The 20,181-nt window shown below is 37.4% G+C and overlaps 1 protein-coding gene across 5 annotated transcripts in view; it reads right to left on the reverse strand.

Annotated features, from left to right (window-relative positions):
* The window catches only part of LOC140195113 (kelch-like protein 5), a 142,645-nt gene that overhangs the window by 65,177 nt on the left and 57,287 nt on the right, over nt 1-20,181 (reverse strand). For 2 of the 5 annotated variants that reach the window (XM_072252863.1, XM_072252861.1), the window contains exons 2-5: nt 17,446-17,523; nt 7,119-7,164; nt 4,393-4,578; nt 1,166-1,302 (exon numbers count right to left, since the gene is read on the reverse strand). In XM_072252863.1, the coding sequence (XP_072108964.1) occupies nt 1,166-1,302; nt 4,393-4,578; nt 7,119-7,164; nt 17,446-17,500 (424 nt within the window). In that variant the 5' untranslated portion in view covers nt 17,501-17,523. Of the gene's footprint in view, nt 1-1,165; nt 1,303-4,392; nt 4,579-7,118; nt 7,227-17,445; nt 17,527-20,181 lie in introns of those variants that run through there. The other 3 variants (XM_072252864.1, XM_072252865.1, XM_072252866.1) reach the window with 3 other exon arrangements.

The raw sequence follows: 20,181 nt of genomic DNA on the forward strand, positions 1-20,181 counted from the left end.
TTGCGGTCTATTAGTCAGGAATTCAAAGATCCATTTGAGAGGGAGTCATTGAGTCTTGGGGTCTGGAGTTTGGTGATAAATTTGCTTGGAATTATAGTATTGAAGACGCAGCTGTCGTCAAACAATAGTCTGGCGTAGATGCAGGGGGCTGCAGAGCTGGGCTAACACGCTAGAAGAGGAAAAGTAATAGAACCAAAGGCTCAGTCTGCAAAGGGTTGTAAGGGAGTAGTTCTATAACATCCACCTGAGGAAGGTAAGTGACTCCACTCATCTAAAGAGGTGACTGGAAAGGAAGGCAGAAGAAGTCAGAATAAGGAGGAGGGGAGGGGAAAGAGTACAAGCTAGAAGGTAAGGTTTCCAGTGCCTGAAAATTTTCTTGTGTTCGTAACAAGCTAGAAGGTGATGGGTGAAGATGGGGGAAGGTAGTTAGTTAAGGGAGGGGGAATGAGGTGAGAAGCTGGGAGATGATAAACATCACATATACTGCAGAGTTTCTCCAGCATTTTGTGTGTGCTGCCACTGAAAGCATTCTGTCTGGATGCATAATGGCTTGGTATGGCAACTGCTCTACACATGACCGCAAGAAACTGCAGCAGCTCAGCACATCACAGGAACTAGCCTCTCCTCTGTGAATTCTGTCGATATTTCTCACTGTTTCAGTAAAACAGCCAGCATACTCATAGAACCCATCTACTCCGGATGTTCTATCTTCACCCCTCTTCCCATCGAGCAGAAGATACAAAAGCCTGAAAGCACATACCACCAGGCTCAAGGACATCTTGTATTTCACTGTTATCAGACTCTTGAATGAACCTCTTGTACATAAGATGGAATTTTGGCCTCACAATCTACCCCACATGATCCTGCACTTTATCATTTACTTGTACTGCACCCTTGGATAGCGTTTACACTTTATTCTGCATTGTTATTGTTTTACCTCATTCTAGCTCAATGCACTGTGTAATGATTTGATCTGTTCCACCAGTATGCAAGACAAGCTTTTCACATGTAACAATGATAAGCCAATATCAAAAGCTCTAAGGAATATAAATATGGGCGCTTTATCCATAATACCATAATAATCAGGCTACCACGTAGAAATCAAAGGTTTCTCCTTTATCACATAATGCAGCAATTATATAGGAAATTATTATTTTGTGTTTACCTGTGTAGGCATATTGAACTAATGCCCATAATGCATTTGAATCCACACCTTCAATCTTTATTTCTTCCTGTTTAGCTTCCCTTACATCATTTGTGAACATTGCAGCAAAGTAGTCTGAAACTGAAGATAGAACTAGCCTGGCAGAAGAACAAAAAAAATCAGATGTTAGTAACTTTCATCTAGATATGTTCATCAACTGTGAAGCATTTCACCTTAGGGTACATATGGACTTTTCTTCCACCTCCATCTGTAGGTAGGCCTCAGCTAAGTCCACTTTACTGAAACGTTTCCCTTCAGAAAGGCTTGCAAAGATATCCTCTATCCTGGGCAGAGAGTTTTGATCTACTTTCAGTACTGGGTTGATGGTGACCTTAAAATAACCACAGATCCCAACAGACCCGTTCTTCTTGGCTTCTGGGACCAGTGGCATTGCCCGTGGGCTCCATTCAACCTTGGAAAGAACTCTTCTGCCTCCATGTGATTTATCTCACTGGCTACTTTATCACAGATGGTATAAGGAACCAGATGGACTTGTAAAACTTTGGTGTGGCACTTTCATTTAACAATATTTTACGCTTGATATGTTTGAGTTTTCTAATGCCACTTTTGAACGCTGCTCTGGCATCATCCAGTACATTAATTCGCTTTCAGTTGACTCTGTTACAGGGGATGTGACAAGCAAATGGTGGATGGATCTCCAATCAAGTTGTAGTTGTCTTAGCCAATCACAACTCCACAATGCTAGCTCTCTTGTCTTTACCATGCACAAGACCAATGTAACTTGTTGGTTTTTGTATTTCACTGTAACGGATATTATTCCCACGAGTTATCTTTTCTCCATATTAAGTTCTTAGTTGGATGTCTTCAGGCTTCAGTTCAGTACCTTTGAAATGCCATTCAAACTCATTTTGTGGAATGAATGAGCCAGTGTCTGATTCCATTTTAATTAATTTGCCATTCACTTTTAGTGTAAGCCATATTGCTTGTCTATTGTTAGTTTTCACATTGTAAATCTCAAGGTTACTGAGTCCCGTGGCATTCTCGGCATTCTCAGGTCTTTCATCAACAGCATGAACATTAGTACTCTTTGAAACTGCAACTTGACTTTTTATCTTTATCTCTTCCCTGTTAAATCCATTTAATCTTGTCTGCCTGGTGTGCTCTTTTCATATTTCCTACTTTCTGGCATTTTCTGCAAGTTTCGCATTTAAACCTGCAATGGTCTGGTGAGCCCCTACCACAACAGTAACACAATTTGTTTGGCCAGGCATATTTCCGTTTAGATGTTGCAATTTAGTTCACGTTCACTTTTATTCATAACAGCAACTCAATGCGTCTTTGGCTGCTATTTCCATTGACAAAGCAATTTCAACTACTCTTTTAAATGTGGAATTGTGCTTCAGTTAGGAGCTGTTTTTGAATGCTTTCTTGTAAGATTCCACAAATAAAATGATTTCTCAGTGCATCATTAAGCTCAGCACTGACCATCCAAGAATGTTTGGACAAATTCTTCAATTCAGCCACGTAAACTGTAATGGATTATGAAACCTATAGTATTCTGCACTCAACAATGGTTTTGGTTTTAAATGTTCCTGCATTTGTTTGCGACATTAGCAAAGCTCATTTCAGCTGCTTTGGATGGAGCAGTTAAACTTCTAAGCAAACAGTACGATTTTCCAACTATTGCAACTCAGTAACACTGACACTCACTTTTCATTTGCTTCAAGATACTGCTCAAGTCCTTCAGTATACATCATTCAGTTATCTGTTCTACAATTGAACGTCAATCTTTCCAATGTAGTCAACCATTTCCACTGTTTAAAATTTTATTATTATTATCACCCAATACTCACTGCTTATGAGCCTGTCCGTTTTCTGCCTTTTTTTAAACTTGAATGTCTCTCTACCCCTTTCAAAGAAAAAAAAAACACCGCCACACTTTTTTAAAAAGACTCAAACATCTCTCTCTCTCTCCCTTCCAAAGAAAAAAACGTGCTGCACTTCAACAGGTTATTAGAGGTAATTTTAAAACTACATCATCACCACTGTTATGTAAATCCAAAAACTAATTGAAAGAAAAACATGGGAGCCAGGATGATGGTCTACTTCCTTTTCCTTTAGTGAGGCACGCACATATGATGCAGTGACATAATAACATATGCCATTCATGTACTTCTGACATATAACTCAGAATGAATTATGTAAACAAGCAAGGAATGCTCAATCAAACAACATATTTATAATAATATTCAAATATTACTGAAATACTAAATACACTACAAAAATCTTTTGACTGAATTGAGTGTCCAATTTAGATAAATAAATTAGCTTATTGAAGGACATTGCTGGAAGACTAGTTCTTTGCAGATGAGCCAGTGTGAAAGAAATAACTTATTTGTACCTGCCTTTGGCCTTCTGTTCCATCTATTATTCACAAAAGTATTGGTTTATCCATAACAATTCCCAATTATTTGTCAGTGACTTATGTGGATGAACTGTGCTGCCTAAATTTCTTCCCTGCCAGTGCATTGCATCACAATCTGACCTCTGGCCCCGTAGATGCAGTTTCAGGACCATTGAGAAACTCAGCAACAGTTCATTGACTGAAACCCAACTGTGACTCCAAATTCCCTTCAAAATTGCATACCACTCTGACTTGGAAACTTATCACCAGCTGCTCAGTATAGTTTGACCAAAATCTTGGGATACTCTTCTTAACAGGATCTCCATTGCAAAATGTGAAGCAGCTGGGTCATCTGCAAATATCTTAAACTACAAATTTAAAGGCATAAAATCAGTATAAACTTAAACATACACTGATGGGAGAACGAACAACAGTCCAAATTTTATTAAAATGTATTTCACAAACTGTCTTTCTACTCAGTGAATTTCACCAAAATGAAATAAAATTGCTGTTATCCAAAAAAAAATGAAATCAGCTAAACGGTCTTTTTTTTGGAAGTTTAAATATAGATACCAAAATCACAATTACATTCAAAAATCATAAATAACTTTTAAATCTGATAAGTAATTAAATATTTTTAAAATAAAGCCTCCATAGGACTTCATCAAATTTTACATAGAATACCACAGAATACAAGGTGCCAGAAAAGAATATTATTGATATTACATTTCCCGGTTATTAAATTTTTTGATTTTGTGATGAACAACCTGGAAACTGATACAATTTAGAGAAAAGAAAATTTATTGATGAACTTTTCATTCACCTGTGGGCAGGAATCCTTCGGTCATCGGCCAGAAGCACTACATCACACAGCTGCTTGTGTCGGAGGTAGTTCTCCATTTTTTTGAAGGTTTGTTCTGCATGGTTTAGTGCCTGAAAACACTCCTCAGGGGCTGAAGGATCCATTGTCTGGCACGGGGACAGGTTCTGACTGCTGCTTGAAGTTCTGCTGTGGAAGTGCCAGATAATTAACACAACTATTAAATGTTCATACATTAACACAATGGTAAAAATAGATATAGACACATGCAGAATAGCATACACTGGCTTTAGTCGTTTAGCTTTCTTTGTGATCATAGCTGTGGCAAATTGAATTTTGACAAGCAACATACACAAGTTGTAAGTTTAAAAAAAACATTTGACTTTTCTTGGTGTGTCGTTATGAACTATGTTCTAACTTTAAATTTTGTGAAAAGTATTATTTTAGTTATTTTATATAACTAAACTTGACAGTGCATCACTTTGTCATTAATCCCTTCAAATGTTTAAGATGATTGACAAGTCTGCACCACAGAGACTGGATGAGCTGACTGATAGCGTAGCAGTTAGCATAAAGCTATTTACAGCTTGGAGTTCAATTTTGACACTGTCTGTAAGAAGCTTGAATGTCCTTTCCATGGTTTCCTCCGGGTGTTCCAGTTTCCTCCCACAGTCCAAAGACGTGCTGGGTAGTAGGTTAATTGGTCATTGTAAACTGGTCCTGTGATTAGGCTAGGGTTAAATAAGTGGGATGCTGGGCAATGCGGCTTATTGGGCCGGAAGAACCGGTTCTGTGCTGCATCTCTAAATAATAAATAAACAAACAAATAAAATGCTTCTGTAAAACTTAAACCAATTTAAAGAGTTTTTAAAAATCCCAATTAATTAATAGTGACTCTGAATTATTTTAAATAGGGATGGACAGCGAAGGTGAAACATCTGTTCAAAATGCACGATTATCCCTACCAGACATCATCACAGGTACACATCTAATTAAGTAGATCGAAAGTTCACATGCTCTTTCAAACTTACATTATGCAATCCCTACAATCAATAAATCTGATTCCAGTGTGCTGGACAGGATAGGATATCCAGGAAGTTTAATCTTCTGCTCTTAGTTAGAATGAAGTTGCAAAATACAAAATCTGAAATCCTTCTGATGACACTTCAAGATGGATGTAAGAAACAAGGCCAGGTCTTAAGTTTGAGACACTACTCTTGGGATTAAGAAAAAATGTCTGAAAGGAGAGTTGTTCTATTTGGAGCAGAGATGCACCTTCTGATGAGTATGATCAAAATGCCTGAATGGAGGTGACTGAACGAGTCAAAGGAATATACAATGGAGCAAGTAAAAAATGTTTAAGATTGGTAAGGCAATCCTTTGTCCGCTTCTTGCATATGATATTAACAGTTTAAATTTAAAGTCCACAACCAAATTATTAACTTATTCCCTTGACAGATCTGGGCTAAGCTGTTATGCATAAAATGCTGTTGGAGCTCAGCCGGTTAGACAGCATATATAGAAATAAATGAAGAGTTAACGTTTTGGGTTGAAACCCTTCTTCAGGACTGGAAAGGAAGGGGGAATATGCTAGAATAAAAAAGGTGGTGGGAGAGAAAGGAGGACTAGCTAGAAAGTGACAGGTGAAGCAGGCAGGTGGGAAAGGTAAAGGGCTGGAGAAGAAGGAATTGAATTGGAAAGGAGAGTGGGCCATGGGAGAAAGGGAAGAAGGAAAGGCACCAGATGGAGGTGATAGGCAGGTCAGAAGAAAAGATAAGAGGCAAGAGTGGGGAATAGAAGAAGAGAGAAGGGGGAGGGGAAAATTACCGGAAGGGGAAATCAATGTTCATGCCATCAGGTGAGTGTGTTTCTTGAAATTCGAAAATTCAATGTTTATTTATACCATTGGGCTGTGGGCTACACTCCATTTACTGACTGGAATCACTCTTAATCCCAAAAGATCAAATGCTCTCCACATGAGACTTTCAATGTCTTTGATACCAAAATTAGAGACAATGGTTTAATTTAGTGTAGGTTAAATTCTTAAAGAATAGATTGAGCAAATCCTAACATAAATTATGAACAAACTGTAAAGTGGTTTTCTATATGGTAAAGATGAGAATTAAGGTCAATGTCTAATTACAAGGTCTTCCCCTAAAAGATCCACTTTTTCTCCCCAACGCACTTGACCACATTAGTAATAATGATTCAGTGGCATACTCGGCTCCTACAGGTAAACTTCAGTGTTAGGACTATTTGGGCAATGGAAATTCACCCGATGCATAATAAAATTCATTCTCAGAGAAGTTATGTGAAAAAGGTAAATAAGTTTCTTTCTTCCCCAGCTCCTATTTATTAAAGTATGCATGGATAACCTGGCTTCACGTTACAGAAAATCATGATACAGATCATTTTTAGGAACATGATATGAGGGCCATGTTTTAATATACCATAATATTATTTTATAGTAAGCCAATAAGCATTCATTATCCTTTAGAGCCATTTGAAATTGCATCTCTAATATTCCATATTTATATTTTTAGCATGGTCTATTTGTTCGCTTGCATTTTCTTTATAGAAGATGCAAGAATCAGCAACAATGCATCAATAAAAGGCTTAATTTCTGTCAAAATTTTATCTTACCTAATTTTTGTACTCCACTCTAATTTCTGTACAACAGTAATACACTGAATTTAACTTGTGAACTAAATAAAATTGAAATCATTTACCAGTTAGAGTGTTGCTGGAAAATGGCCTTCTGCCTATCCATCAATCCTTAAAAGATAACGTACACCATTAAGATCCTACGGCACATTTCATTCCCCTTGGACACCTTCCTGTCAATGCCACACACTCATATTAATTTAATAGTTGTACAATGTTCTAAATGAGGTTCCATATGAAACAATTGTAATAAAGTAAAAGAAAAATGCTCCCTAGGCTAAAATTGCTAAGCTACAGCCACCATCCTTCCAGGGAGTACAGAATGACCTGGAAGGATGTAATTACATTCAAGTAAAATAATAATAATTTTGACAATGGCATGATAAAACCTAAAACATTTTAAATGTTTAAAGTGAAATCAAAATTGAAGGCTGATATGCTCAAGGAGCTTCATAACTGCAATCCATCACTGAAGACATCTTCGCTCATTTTAAACATTTCTTTAAAATACTTTAGAGACATGTGATCAGCTCATAGCTGAGCTGTTGCAATAACTGAGTGATACAAGCATGAAGAAAGGCAAGCTCTTTATTCTCTCAGACACCAAGATAAGGTGGTTGTGACCTGTAATGATTACTTCAACTCTTTAATGACAAAACTAATCATATGTGTTTGCACTCCTTTGTCATATTCTTCAAATATTAACACACTTATGAAACTTAGTGTACCTGACCTGATATTATTACTAATATTCTGGGTCGAGGACTCTCAGGCAACAATGTCACAGCTAGCAGTTCATTTCTTTCAACCCCACTGCAGCAATCGGTCATCACGAGACCACTGCCTGGTTCCTAAATGCCTATTATGGCATGTTAAGAATGCATTATCTTTGGAGCAGTAAGGTTACAATTGAAAGGAACATGAGTTGGAGATGTTATTGGATGCAAAATTTGTCTCTGTAAACATATGATTTTTGGAACTATTGTAGTACGACAAAATTTGTAATATAACACTTCAAATTACATACTGATGAGGGTGGTGAGGTGTACACAACTAACACCTAAATGTTAGGTAGAGTCTGCTGCCAAGGATGCTTGAGAAGAAAGAGCCCTGCACTATTTGGCAGAATATATGAGGTACTATACTCTTCACAACTTCTCCACTGAGGGCACAGTCACTGCTGTCAACAGTATGATAGGTCAATGATCACCAGCTCAAAGGCTGGGGTCAGTCATTCAGGACAGAGATCAGAAGAAATTTCTTCACCCAGTAGCTGGTGAATCTCTAGAATACACAACGCAAGAGGGCTGTGGAGGATCAATTTCCGAGATAGATCAAATAAATTTTTGGGAAATCAAGGGATATGGGGTTGGTTTACCTTATGTCACCTCTGGCTCTTTTACCAAACATTTAAACATTACATGAAAAATAAAATTTGGGAAGTTGCCATAAATAATCAAATATCCATTTCTACTGAATAATTTGACATATGTGCAGCAAAATTTACTTTTAGTTAATAAGGTAAACTTATTATCTGTGGAAATTGACAGAATTTCTGTAGGTGGCATTTTCATTGATGATTCTGAGGCCAATTTTTTTCAGTAACATTGGGCAGTGCATGTGAATAACATACTCTGAAAACACCAGCATCTTGTGAAGTGCATAAGCATTAACTGGGACACTGAGGTGTGTTGCATGTTATGCCCATGGCTCAGAATATTTCACAAATAGAAGCTTGCAAAATTTTTAATTGGCATTCTGATCACAGGCTTCAATTTCATTATTCTATCGAGTTTTTAGCCCTTCTCCATGCAGAGTTCCAGTCTCACATTCGGCCATCTAGTGTCTTTCGCATGCAGATGAGCCAATACTTATTCAGGCTTCTATCAGATTTAACTGGGAAAAGAGTGCTGCGGAATTAGTAGATGAGCAAGGCCTAGTAGAGGTATTTGAATTCAAATAAATTGGAAAGTACAGAAAGTGGGTAGAGGCATTCTTGGTCAGTTGTTCACTTTAAAGCATACTGTAATTAATTTGTGACAATGTTATAAAGTATTTATTGTAGATAATGGAACTAAAAGTAAATCACAAAGAGAGAACTTCCCTTTACTAAAATAAAAGTAATTTATATTGTGCTTTTAATAAGATGAAAATAAACAAGGAACTTTATCAAATAAGCTATACAAGGAAATCAGAAAGTCAGACATTAGGGCAGCTCAGTCACAAGCAGGTTTTAAGGAGAATCTTAAAAGAAAGAGGAGGACGAAGGGTTTACATTTAGAACAAATTCCAGAGAGCTACACTGAGGTGTAATATTGTATTCCAAAGCTCAGCTGCCAAAGATGGTTTGATTTTAAACTGGATATTCTCTAGAGACCAGAACGGAACAAACATGAATATGAGTGTTTAGGCTGGATGACACTGCAGATGTATAGAAAGACAAAGCCAAAGAGCGATTTGAGAACAAGAAAACAAATTTTGAGCTAGACATGATGCTTACTTGGGGGGGGGAGGCAATCAACATTCAGCCTTGACAAGGCTGAGGTGGGCTAGGTAATTGCCGCAGGTCTATGTCCCAGACACTTTGTGCAAAAACAGTAAATCAGCATTCTATCTACTACAATTCTGCCTCATCTCAGCAGAATTAGTTAGCTCAATGGTGATCAATACAACATTCATCACCTAAGTTCAGCCAGTTAAATCATCTTCATCTTGTAGACCACATTTTCCCTTCATTGATTCACTCATGTGAAATGGACTTTGCCGGCAATATCAGTATTTATTGCCCAGCCTTAGATACCCTTACCCTGGTTGGCGTGGTGTCATATATAGCCCTGGTAAGGATAAGACATTTCCTTCCTGAAAGACAGGAGTGAACCAGATGGGTTTTAAATCAAAATTCTGGGAGTTTCACAGCAAGTGTTCCTGATGTTAGCTTACTTTGTTACAAAAACATCTGTATTTATCTGGTTAATTGAATTTGAATTCCCTCAGCTGCCAAGGGAGGATTTGAATTCCTATTTCTGGATCAATGTTTAAAACTAACTGCTAATCCAGTAACTCAATACTACACTACTGGGTCCTTATTTCACATTATTCTTGTATGATGTAGCTTCTCATAGGAGAGATATGAAATTATCAGTCAAACTACTGAACTGCAGAAAAGCATCTTTACCATGCAAGGTATCTTCTTTGTAAGACTCAGTAACATGACAACTAACTAAAAAAAGCCAGCATGCTGAATCAATACCAGAGTTGTGGAGCAGGTAAGATGTACATGTACAGAGCCACTAATGAGCTTGAGACCAAGGCAGTCATTAATAAGTCATCATAAATCATGAAGACTGAGATAAATTGGGAAAAAATACCTTCCATTATTGAAATTATGAGACAGGAGATATAGGGTTACAGTAAATCATTTTCTGATCAATATTCAATAGTCTCAAGCAGACCATAATTCAGACAATGATCTATAATTATCCCTCAGTGACCTCCATTTCTGAACAGAATAGCAAATACCACTAGGTTAGCTGCGGAAACAGAAAGGACAAATTAAGCATTGAAAAAGATTAAGATCGTCTCCTTTCCACAGTGAGCACACAAGAAAATATACAAAGAAAGCTCACTGATTTTGTATATTTCACAGTGAAGCAGGCAATTCACCAGGCATCATATCGGTTAGCTTTAAAAATTTGTCTATCAAGTATGATTAAAAGTTAAGTATTTTGGTAACTTACCTTTCCCCCCCTCATAAAGTTCGATTCCATAAGCACAATCTTAGATTTTCAGTAATGTGGAATTAATGTAGCTGTTAATTTCCCTGCAGTCCATCCTGATCTCTTTCTTTGACTGTTTACGGCCCTAAACTGATAACAGCAACAGACTGCCCTCATTCATGAAACAATAATTTACCTAATTTACCCAAGGGAGTGCCATACCCAAAAAGATTTATTAAGTGATACAGCACAGAGTAGGGCTGCCCAACAACTTCCGACAAAACCCGATTAACCCTACCCTAATCACAGGACAATTTACAATGACCAATTAACCTACCAGGTATGTCTTTACACTGTGAGAGGAAACCAGAGCACCAGGGAAAACCCTCGTATTCCATGGGGAGAATGTACAGACTCCTCATAGAAACTCCGGAACGTCCAGAAATGTAATGGCATTCTGCTAACCACTATGCTACCGTGGCAGACAGAAGATGAAGATAGTTACAAAAAAATTACCTTTGTTTTCCACTACATGTTTAAATAGATAAATTGTAGGTAGAAACAGTGTTCTTATTTAGAACAAATCAATACAAACATTTTAATTATGGATGATTCAACCTTATGAAATTCATGAGTCAAACTCATCATACCTCCAGAAATTAGATACAAGTCAGTGCCAAAATTTAGTCACAGCCAAGATTTACACAGTACCAGTGGTGCTTTACAGCTTAATAATTTTAAATATTTTTCATATTGTTAGATGTTCAACTACAAGTATAAGTAAATCTTAAATGATAAGCTCTTTGAGATTATCAAGCTATAGCTACCAAATACTTATTACTTGAACAAACAAATTTCCGAACTTCCAATTAATAATGGAAAAATTGAATTTACATGTGCTACACACAGAAAATGCTGGAGGAACTCAGCAGGCTAGGCAGCATCTATGGAAAAGAGTAAACAGTCAACGTTTCGGGCCGAGACCCTTCATCAGAACTGGAGAAAAAAGATGAGAGGTTAGAGTAAGAAAGTGGGGGTAGGGGAGGAACTAGTAGGTTTATATGGGCTAGTAAGTTTGTTGTGCCGTGCTCTATACTGGTTTCCCTAATACGTAATATTCTGACAAATACACTATTCCAATCAAGTACGAAGGTTTATTCTTTCGCCGTATCATGTTATTTACGATACACACAACCAAAATCTATAATACCTGAGTTCTTCTCTTGTAAACAAAATTTCTAGGAAGACCACAATTTTAGAAAAACTGCTAAAGGGTCATAGTAATTCTGATGGAAATATTGGGAAAACTGCTTGTAAACACAACAGAGACATCAATCATGTTGTAAGAGCTTTGTGCCAAATGACTTGTTATAGCGCCATAATTTGCAACCGTTTTTCAGACCACTGACAAAAATTACCCTGACTCATAGTTTCTTTTCGCTCCAAAACCATCACTTATTTTATGATGATAGAAATAGAATATCTATTTAATACCATGAAATAAACTACTGTACAATGAATTATAAATGCAAACTGACTGAGATCTGGAAATAACTGCACTATGTTGCTTATAGTATATGTTATGTCTGCTTTATAATTCAGCTACTTTCAACTGAAATTCATTTTAATGTATTCAATATCCATTTTAATACATTCAATACAAAATCATGACTTAAAAACAAATTTTTTGATCAAATACATTTTGCAAATATTATAGAAAGCATATTATTTTCTGATTTTATTCTATATATGAACTTAATTTAAAAAACTGTATGTGGGTACTATTATATTAATAACAAATATTCCCACATTAGATTGAAATATACATGATCCAAAAGAATTGCAATTGTCATTTGTTTTCTTGAAATTAAACAGCATATACAACACAAGATGAAATATGTAGCAATAAGAAGTTACTGCAAATACATTTGTTTACTTTCTTGACCAGAGCTTACAGCATTTATAAAAGAATTGTGCCATTATATAATATATGTGAGAGTTGTACATTTCACTTAAAATACATGTGCTAATGTACTCTATATTATAAAAAGGGTGATCATATTTTGCTGCATGTAGACCTTAAATTCAGGTGAGGTGACATGTTATCATTTAGATTTCACTATCGTTCATCTACCAGGCAATTTATCAGAGCGTTGACTCTGAATTTTATCAGTATATTGTAAGGATGGTGTATTGGATGAATTAAATTTGAAACTTTATGTTGCAAATATAATGTACATATCTACATATTTATAGGTCGCAAAGATAAAGTCAAAGTAATTGTTTCGGAATTGTTAAATCCTAAGTCCTAACCTGCAGGAACTGCTGTCAGTTTCATTCTCTTCTTCACTCCCTTCATCCTTGGGTTCATGCTTGTCATGCCAATGTACTGATTCATAGTCGTCAGTGGTGAACTCAAATGAGGGGAGATCTGGGCCATGGGGCACCTGCCAAGACGGAGAATTCTGAATTTCCTGCTGGCTGGATCTCTGATAGTTGACAGTTGCCAATGGTTGATGCAGGTGTCCGGAGTCTAAGAATTTTTTCCCATTATTTGAGGCACCTAGATCCTTGCTCCAAATTTCTCCCCGTCGATTATCACTGGATGCAACTGGGGGAGAAGCAGGGTGACCAAAAAACCGCCACCGGATGCGTAAAATCTGCTTCACATCAAATTCTTTACGTGAAACAGACATTTTCTGTTCACCTAAGCAATTGTCAAGGCAACAGAGCAGGCTTTCCTCCTCTGGTAAAGCAGCACAGGATATAGAACAGCCCAGTTTAAATAGATATGCTTTCCAGACCTCTGCTTTTAGTTGAATGAAACAATGTTTTCACATGGAGTTAAATTCCTCTTAGATCTTCACCAGCAGAATGTCAGTTAACAAAAAATACGATGAAGATAATGTGAAGAGAAGCAGGGATAAGCCCGTGTGTTCAGTCAACCAAAACTCACAAATCAACCTACACGATGACAATCAGTACACTTTTCATTGCCCTCATCTCTACAACCCCACCAGCTGCATTCAAAAACACTGACAGCATTCATTAAAGCCTTTTTGAAAGCTGAAAACTACCACTCCCCTTCCTCTAAACCTCAAATGAATGAAAGAGCAACTTGCACGTAGCAACCTATCACAATTCTTCTCATTTGCATTCCCTCCCCTTTGTTGCATTAACCCTTTAAAAACTCTTACCATCTTAATAGAGAAAAGATTGTAAAATTAACAGGACACGTCTCTTTCGAACTTTCTCAATTTATTGTACAAAAATAAATAATTTCAATGTCTAATAATAATTAAAACAAAAATATCTAATTTCTTATAAATTAAAAAATCTGTCTTACAACTGGAAATGAAGCTTTGAAGGAGCTAGTTGGTATACACATAGCATTTCAGCTATCTAATATATTTTCTTGGCTTTTGCAATAAATGACTATTCTTATTTTTCTTTATCAGCAGACAGTCCACACTTGACTGAAAAATACAGAGCACATCTGTTAAATACTGCCTTGAGTTTGTCGGACCATTTATTACTTAAGAATGAAAGCACAAATTTTCCTCAGTTTTCAAACTGCTAACTCAGTGTACTTGGAAATGGCGCTCTGGGTTGATTCTATTAGCTTGCTGCCTTGTTTTCCCCATTTATATGTAAGGAGCTCTACTGTTGCAGCACGCAGTTGACGGAAACTATATTTACGTTATTTCTTTGGATTGCTGGCTACAAGACATTACTATTTCCAGGACAATCTATTATGCTGTAAATTTATACAGTTTAATATTATAGTTGTCACTCACAGGAATTTAGATGAATGATAGCTTAGGGCATTCTGAAAGGGACTCACAGACTCAGTGCTGAATGACTTTCTCCAGTCATAATAAAAGGGTAGGCCATTGAGAAAAGAGATGAGGAAAAATAAAGTCATAGAACATTAAACCACAGAAATATGCCCTTCGAGCCATGTAGCCCATGCCAAACTATTAATTTGCCGAGTACCATTGACCTGCCCCTGGACCACAGCCCTCCATACACCCCCCTGTCCAAATTTCTCTTCAATGTTGAAACTGAACCCGGACCCACTTTAGCTGGCAGCTCGTTCCATATCCTCAGCACTCTCTAAGTGAAGAAATTCCGCCTCACATTCTTCTTAAACATTTCACCTTTCACCCTTAAACCACTTCCTCTAGTTCTAGTCTTACCCAACCTATTCCCCTCCCCCACTCCTGATGGTCACCCAGTTACCTGTGTCCTGCACCTTGGGTGTAACTACCACCTTGTAAGTCCTGTTGCCACATCCTTCAAGAGGAGCATTCCACTATCCTGTCTGGCATTCCCACTGCTCTAAATGGGCAATGAGAAAGAAAGAAAGAAAAATTAAATGAAAAGATCTACCTACCACCTTCGCCTCTTCTCGCCGAAGCCTCTAGGAGCTAAAGACTGAACTCCCCACTCTAACACTGCCCACTTACACAATGCCTCCTCAGAATGTCCTGGCTGCCCTTGCACGGTTCTTCTGAACTCTCTTTAAGTAAATTTCTTAACTTGTTGGGTTTTTAATCTATACCCCAGAGCATCCTGGATTCTCAGTTGTTGAGTAAATTCAAAGCAGAGTTGAAATTGATTTTCAGGCAGTAAATGAATGTAAAGAATGGGTTCAAAACTCGCGTGCACCCTTTGCCATGGGTCAGTGTGAAGGTAAAGCGCCAGCGAAATGGAAAACTCAGAGAGGCGGGCTTGAACCTGCGGAAGCAGAGGTCGGATGACACCAGTCTTTGCCCGCCTCCCACGTTCACGGAAGTGTGCTGTTCAAGCAGGTATCGGGATGGTTCTGTCTCAGTGCAGTTATGATCCTGAGGCAAGTTCGTTTTGGCCTGTTCCTCAGTGGAATACTGCAATTTTCCCCACTGAACGCGAGACTTCAGTGCTGAATGCTAGTCTTCATAATTTAGACTAAAAATTTTAATGGGATGGTACACATCTTTCTAGAAATCTATGCTCTTTAACTGATCCTAACATAATTATGAGATCTGGATTAACAATTACGAACCAGTCCGAATCCAACTGTATCATCTGGGAATTCAAGTTCCATTAATTGATTTCAACTGGGATTGAAATACTAGCTTTAGTAAAGCTGACTGTGAAACTATTGATTATCCAAACAATCCACCTGGTTCACTTACCTCCTTAAGGAAAGGGATTCCATTATCTTTTCTCAGTCAAGCTTACATATAATTCTTAAAACCACAACAATGTAATTGATTCTTAACTTCCCTGTAAAGTAGTTTGCCAATCTATTCATGTATATTAAGCTGCTGTGAACAGTTTCAGAAGGTATTCATTGCCATCTTTTCAAAAGCAATAGGAATGACCCTATCATCAGTGAATGAATGTGAAAACACAAGCTCCTTTAAATACAGACCACATTATTTGGTGGAATATTTTGTGGAACACGGCCCCATATTTCTTGATATCCACCATAGGTTTGTCTGCTCACTCTTAACCTGAGCTCAACCTACAATATTCCAATGAAGTTCAAAATTAGCCTCAAAACCTGCATTTCATTTTTATAACCTTTTGACTCATTCAACAATTCCAAGTACATTCCTGATGTTCCTATTACTTACACTGTTGTTAAACCTTTTGTCTCTTACTCATTAGATCTTCTTTTGCTTTCACCATCATGCATTTTCACATCTAATATTTACTGGCTTTCAGCCTAATTCAGATCTTCTCTGATATTCCTTCCTCCCTTCCCTCATTGCCTCTATTCTTGCTAAATTTGTTACATCTCTAATTCTAATTCCAATAAAAGGTTACAATTGTGAAAAGTTAACGTTCTCTGTAGATGTTGTCTGACTTCTAAATATGGTTATGCTTCATATCCTTTACTTTCCATATACATTAGCTCAGCCTGAATCAACACAACTGAGTGAAAATCTTGTCAGAGGGGCACATTTGATTGCATCCCTGATAAATGGAAGTCCAACATAGTAAATGCTTGTGACCAGGATCAAAGAATTATCTCCTATTTGATACACACCTCATTAACTGCTTCTGGTTCAGTTCACGATCATCTCTGTGCTTGTTATCCTTCATATATGTTAAAGTTCACTTTGATTTGAAAATTCTCTTCCTTGTTCTATAATCCCTTCAATACTTTGGCCTCCTTGTCCTTTTCTGAAATTTCCTCCAGTCCTTCAACCTTGGAGATTTCTCAGTTATTGTTTCCCCTGCCACCCCTCTAGCAATCTCGATTGCAACTATGCCAAACAGGAAGGGAAGGGGTACTACACCTTCAGTGCAAACTGCCTCTCCTCCTTTCTTCCCTCCTACAAGTAAGTAACTTGTTAAAATCTACTTCTCTGGCCAATTATTTGATCATTTACCTTTATTTTTTTTGTGGCAAGAGATATTTGGCTAATAATCTTGTAAAGCAGCATAAAGTCACACTAAATGCAAACCATAGTTTTACTGATTCACTAAGTAGTAGATTACAATCTAATTCTATGATTCACTTCAAGTGGTTCAAAATTTTACAAACTGGAAACACATTTATAATTTGATTTTTAATATCCTTCTACTAAAGTAGTTGTTTGATCCTGCAAAAACTTTAACAACAACTCACATAAAAAGAGCAATGACATTAAATGCGTGACAAAACAAGAATATCACTTACCAACATTAAATTTAATTTCCTGTGGCTGATTGTGAGATAATGCATCTAGAAGCATGGCAATCAGTCACTTCAGTCATTCTGGAAAACACAAAATTTCACATAAAATCTCAAAGAATTGTGATTCTCAATCTAAAAATGACATTACGGAAAAGGCTATACAATTAATTGCATTTTAAGTTGGTATCCAATTCTCTTTTCTCAATGGACAATGAATGTTTCCTACAGCATGTCAGGCCAGAATTTAAATAACAAAAATTTGCTATATTTTAAAAACCCTTCTTTTAGATCTTTTGTTGATCATCTTAATTCTGTGCCTTACCAAATAGTTTGCCACCAGAAATAGAATTTCTTCTTTGTTTTATCAGCACATTACTTTGAACCACACTATTAAATCTCCTTTAAGCCCCCAACCTAAGGAAACATATTTCATGACATATTCCAGTGATATTAAACCTGATTCCGTGAATATTTCCAACTTCTGTAATAAATCATCATTCTGACAAATGTCCTCTGCATTGTGTCAAAGAATAGTAATTCTTTCTAAAATATGATGGCTGAATTTGGGCACACTTTTTTAGTGGAGGTCAAGCAACTTGGAACCAAGGATCATAAACTAGGATGCATTTTGCCAGTCTTAGATAACGTAAGTGTGCATTAGTGATATATCCACCATTAAAATTCAATAAGCAACCTCCCAGATTTGTAGTTACAATCAATAATTTCAAGTTCAAAGTAAATTTATTCGCAAAGTGCATATACACCACTATATACAGCCCTGAGATTTGTTTTCTTGCGGGCATACACAGTAAATCCAAGAAACACAAAAGAATCAATGAAAAACCACACCCAACAAGACAAATAACCAATGTGCAAAAGACATGTACAAATACAAAAGAGAATATAATAATGATAACAATAATAAATCAGCAATAAATATTGAGAACATGAGATGAAGAATCCTCGAAAGTGAGTCCAGTTCAGTGATGGGGTGAGATGAGTGAAGCTATCCCCTCTGGTTCAAGAGCCTGATGGCTGAGGGATAATAACTGTACACAATTCTCTTGAATCTGGTGGTGTGAGTCCTGAGGTTCTTGTACCTTCTTCCTGGTGACAGCACTGAGAAAAGGACATGGCCTGGGTGATGGGGTCCTTGATGATGGATGCTGCCTTCCTGCAATAGCGCTCCGTGTAGATGTGCTTAATGGTGGGGAGGCCTTTACCCGTGATGGATTGGGCCGTATCTGCTATTTTTTGTAGGACATTTTGTTCAAGGGCATTGGTGGTTCCATACCAGGCCTTGTTGCAACCATTCAATACATTCTCCACCACACATCTACAGAAGTTTGTCAAATTTTTAGTTGTCATGTAATTTTCACATTAGTTTCAATTTTATTTTTGTAACTCCGGGGTCATACATACTGTATATATGATTTGAAAAAGCAAAAGGGAATTGTATGTCCAAATTCAGTTAACACTAAGAGTAAGTCCTTTGGATAGGAAGAAATTGTTGCACTGTAAGATGGCAGATAAGAAATGCTCAGACTATTGGCAGGAGTCATAGAACACACAAATAGGCCCTTCAGTCTATGTAGCCCATGCATCATTGCCATTGACACGTAACTGGACCATAACCATCCAAACCTCTCCCATCCACGTATTGTACTTATCCAAACTTCTCTTATAAGTTGCAATCAAACCTACATCCACCACTTCTGCTCGCAGCTTGTTCCAACACTCGCACCATCCTATGAGTGAACAAGTCTCTCCTCAGGTTCCCCTTAAATATTTCACCTTTCACCTTTAAACTATGGCCTCTAGTTCTATTCTTACCCAACCTTAGTGGGAAAAGCCTACTTGCATTTACCCTATTAAGACCCCTCTATCAAATCTCCTCTCATTTTTCTACGGCCCAGGAAAAAAAACTCTTTACCTGTTCAACCTTTCCCCACAACTCAGGTCAAGTCCTGGCAACATCCTTGTAAAATTTCTCTGTACTTTTTCAATCTTATTGATATCATTTCTGTAGATAGGTGACCAGAACTGTATGCAATACTCCAAATTAGGCCTCACTAACATCTTAAACAACTTCAATATACCATCCCAACACCTGTACTCAATTCTCTGATTTATGAAGGCCAATCCTCTCTACTTGTGACTCCACTTTCAAGGACTTATGAATCAGTATTTCCAGATCCTTTTGTTCTACTGCCCTCCTTGGTGCCTTACTGTTGACTGCGTAAGTCCTACCCAGATTTGTCCTCCCAGAATGCAACAGCGTGCACTTGTCTTCATTAAGTTGCCTCTGCCACTTTTCAGTTTATTTTTCCAGCTGGTCCAGATTCCGCTGTAAGCTTTGATAGCCTTCCTCACTGTATACTATACCTCAATCTTAATGTCATCTACAAATTTGCTGACCCTATTTATCACACTATCATCCAAATCATTTAAATAGATGACAAACAACAATAGACACAGTACCAATCCATGCGGCACAGCTTCTAGTCAGAAGGGCAACTATCTACTACCACTCTCTAGCTTCTTCCGCTAGACAACGTTGAATCCATTTTACTACTTCATTCTGAATGTCAAGTAACTGAACCTTCTAGACCAGCCTCTCATGTAGGTCTTTGTCAAAGGCCTTACAAAAGTCCATGCAGACAATGTCCACTACCTTTCCTTCATCAATCTTCATGGTAACCTCCTCGACGAACTCTATAAAGTTCAAAGTAAAATCAT

Source organism: Mobula birostris, chromosome 3, assembly GCF_030028105.1.
Source record: "Mobula birostris isolate sMobBir1 chromosome 3, sMobBir1.hap1, whole genome shotgun sequence".
Classification (NCBI taxonomy): domain Eukaryota; kingdom Metazoa; phylum Chordata; class Chondrichthyes; order Myliobatiformes; family Myliobatidae; genus Mobula; species Mobula birostris.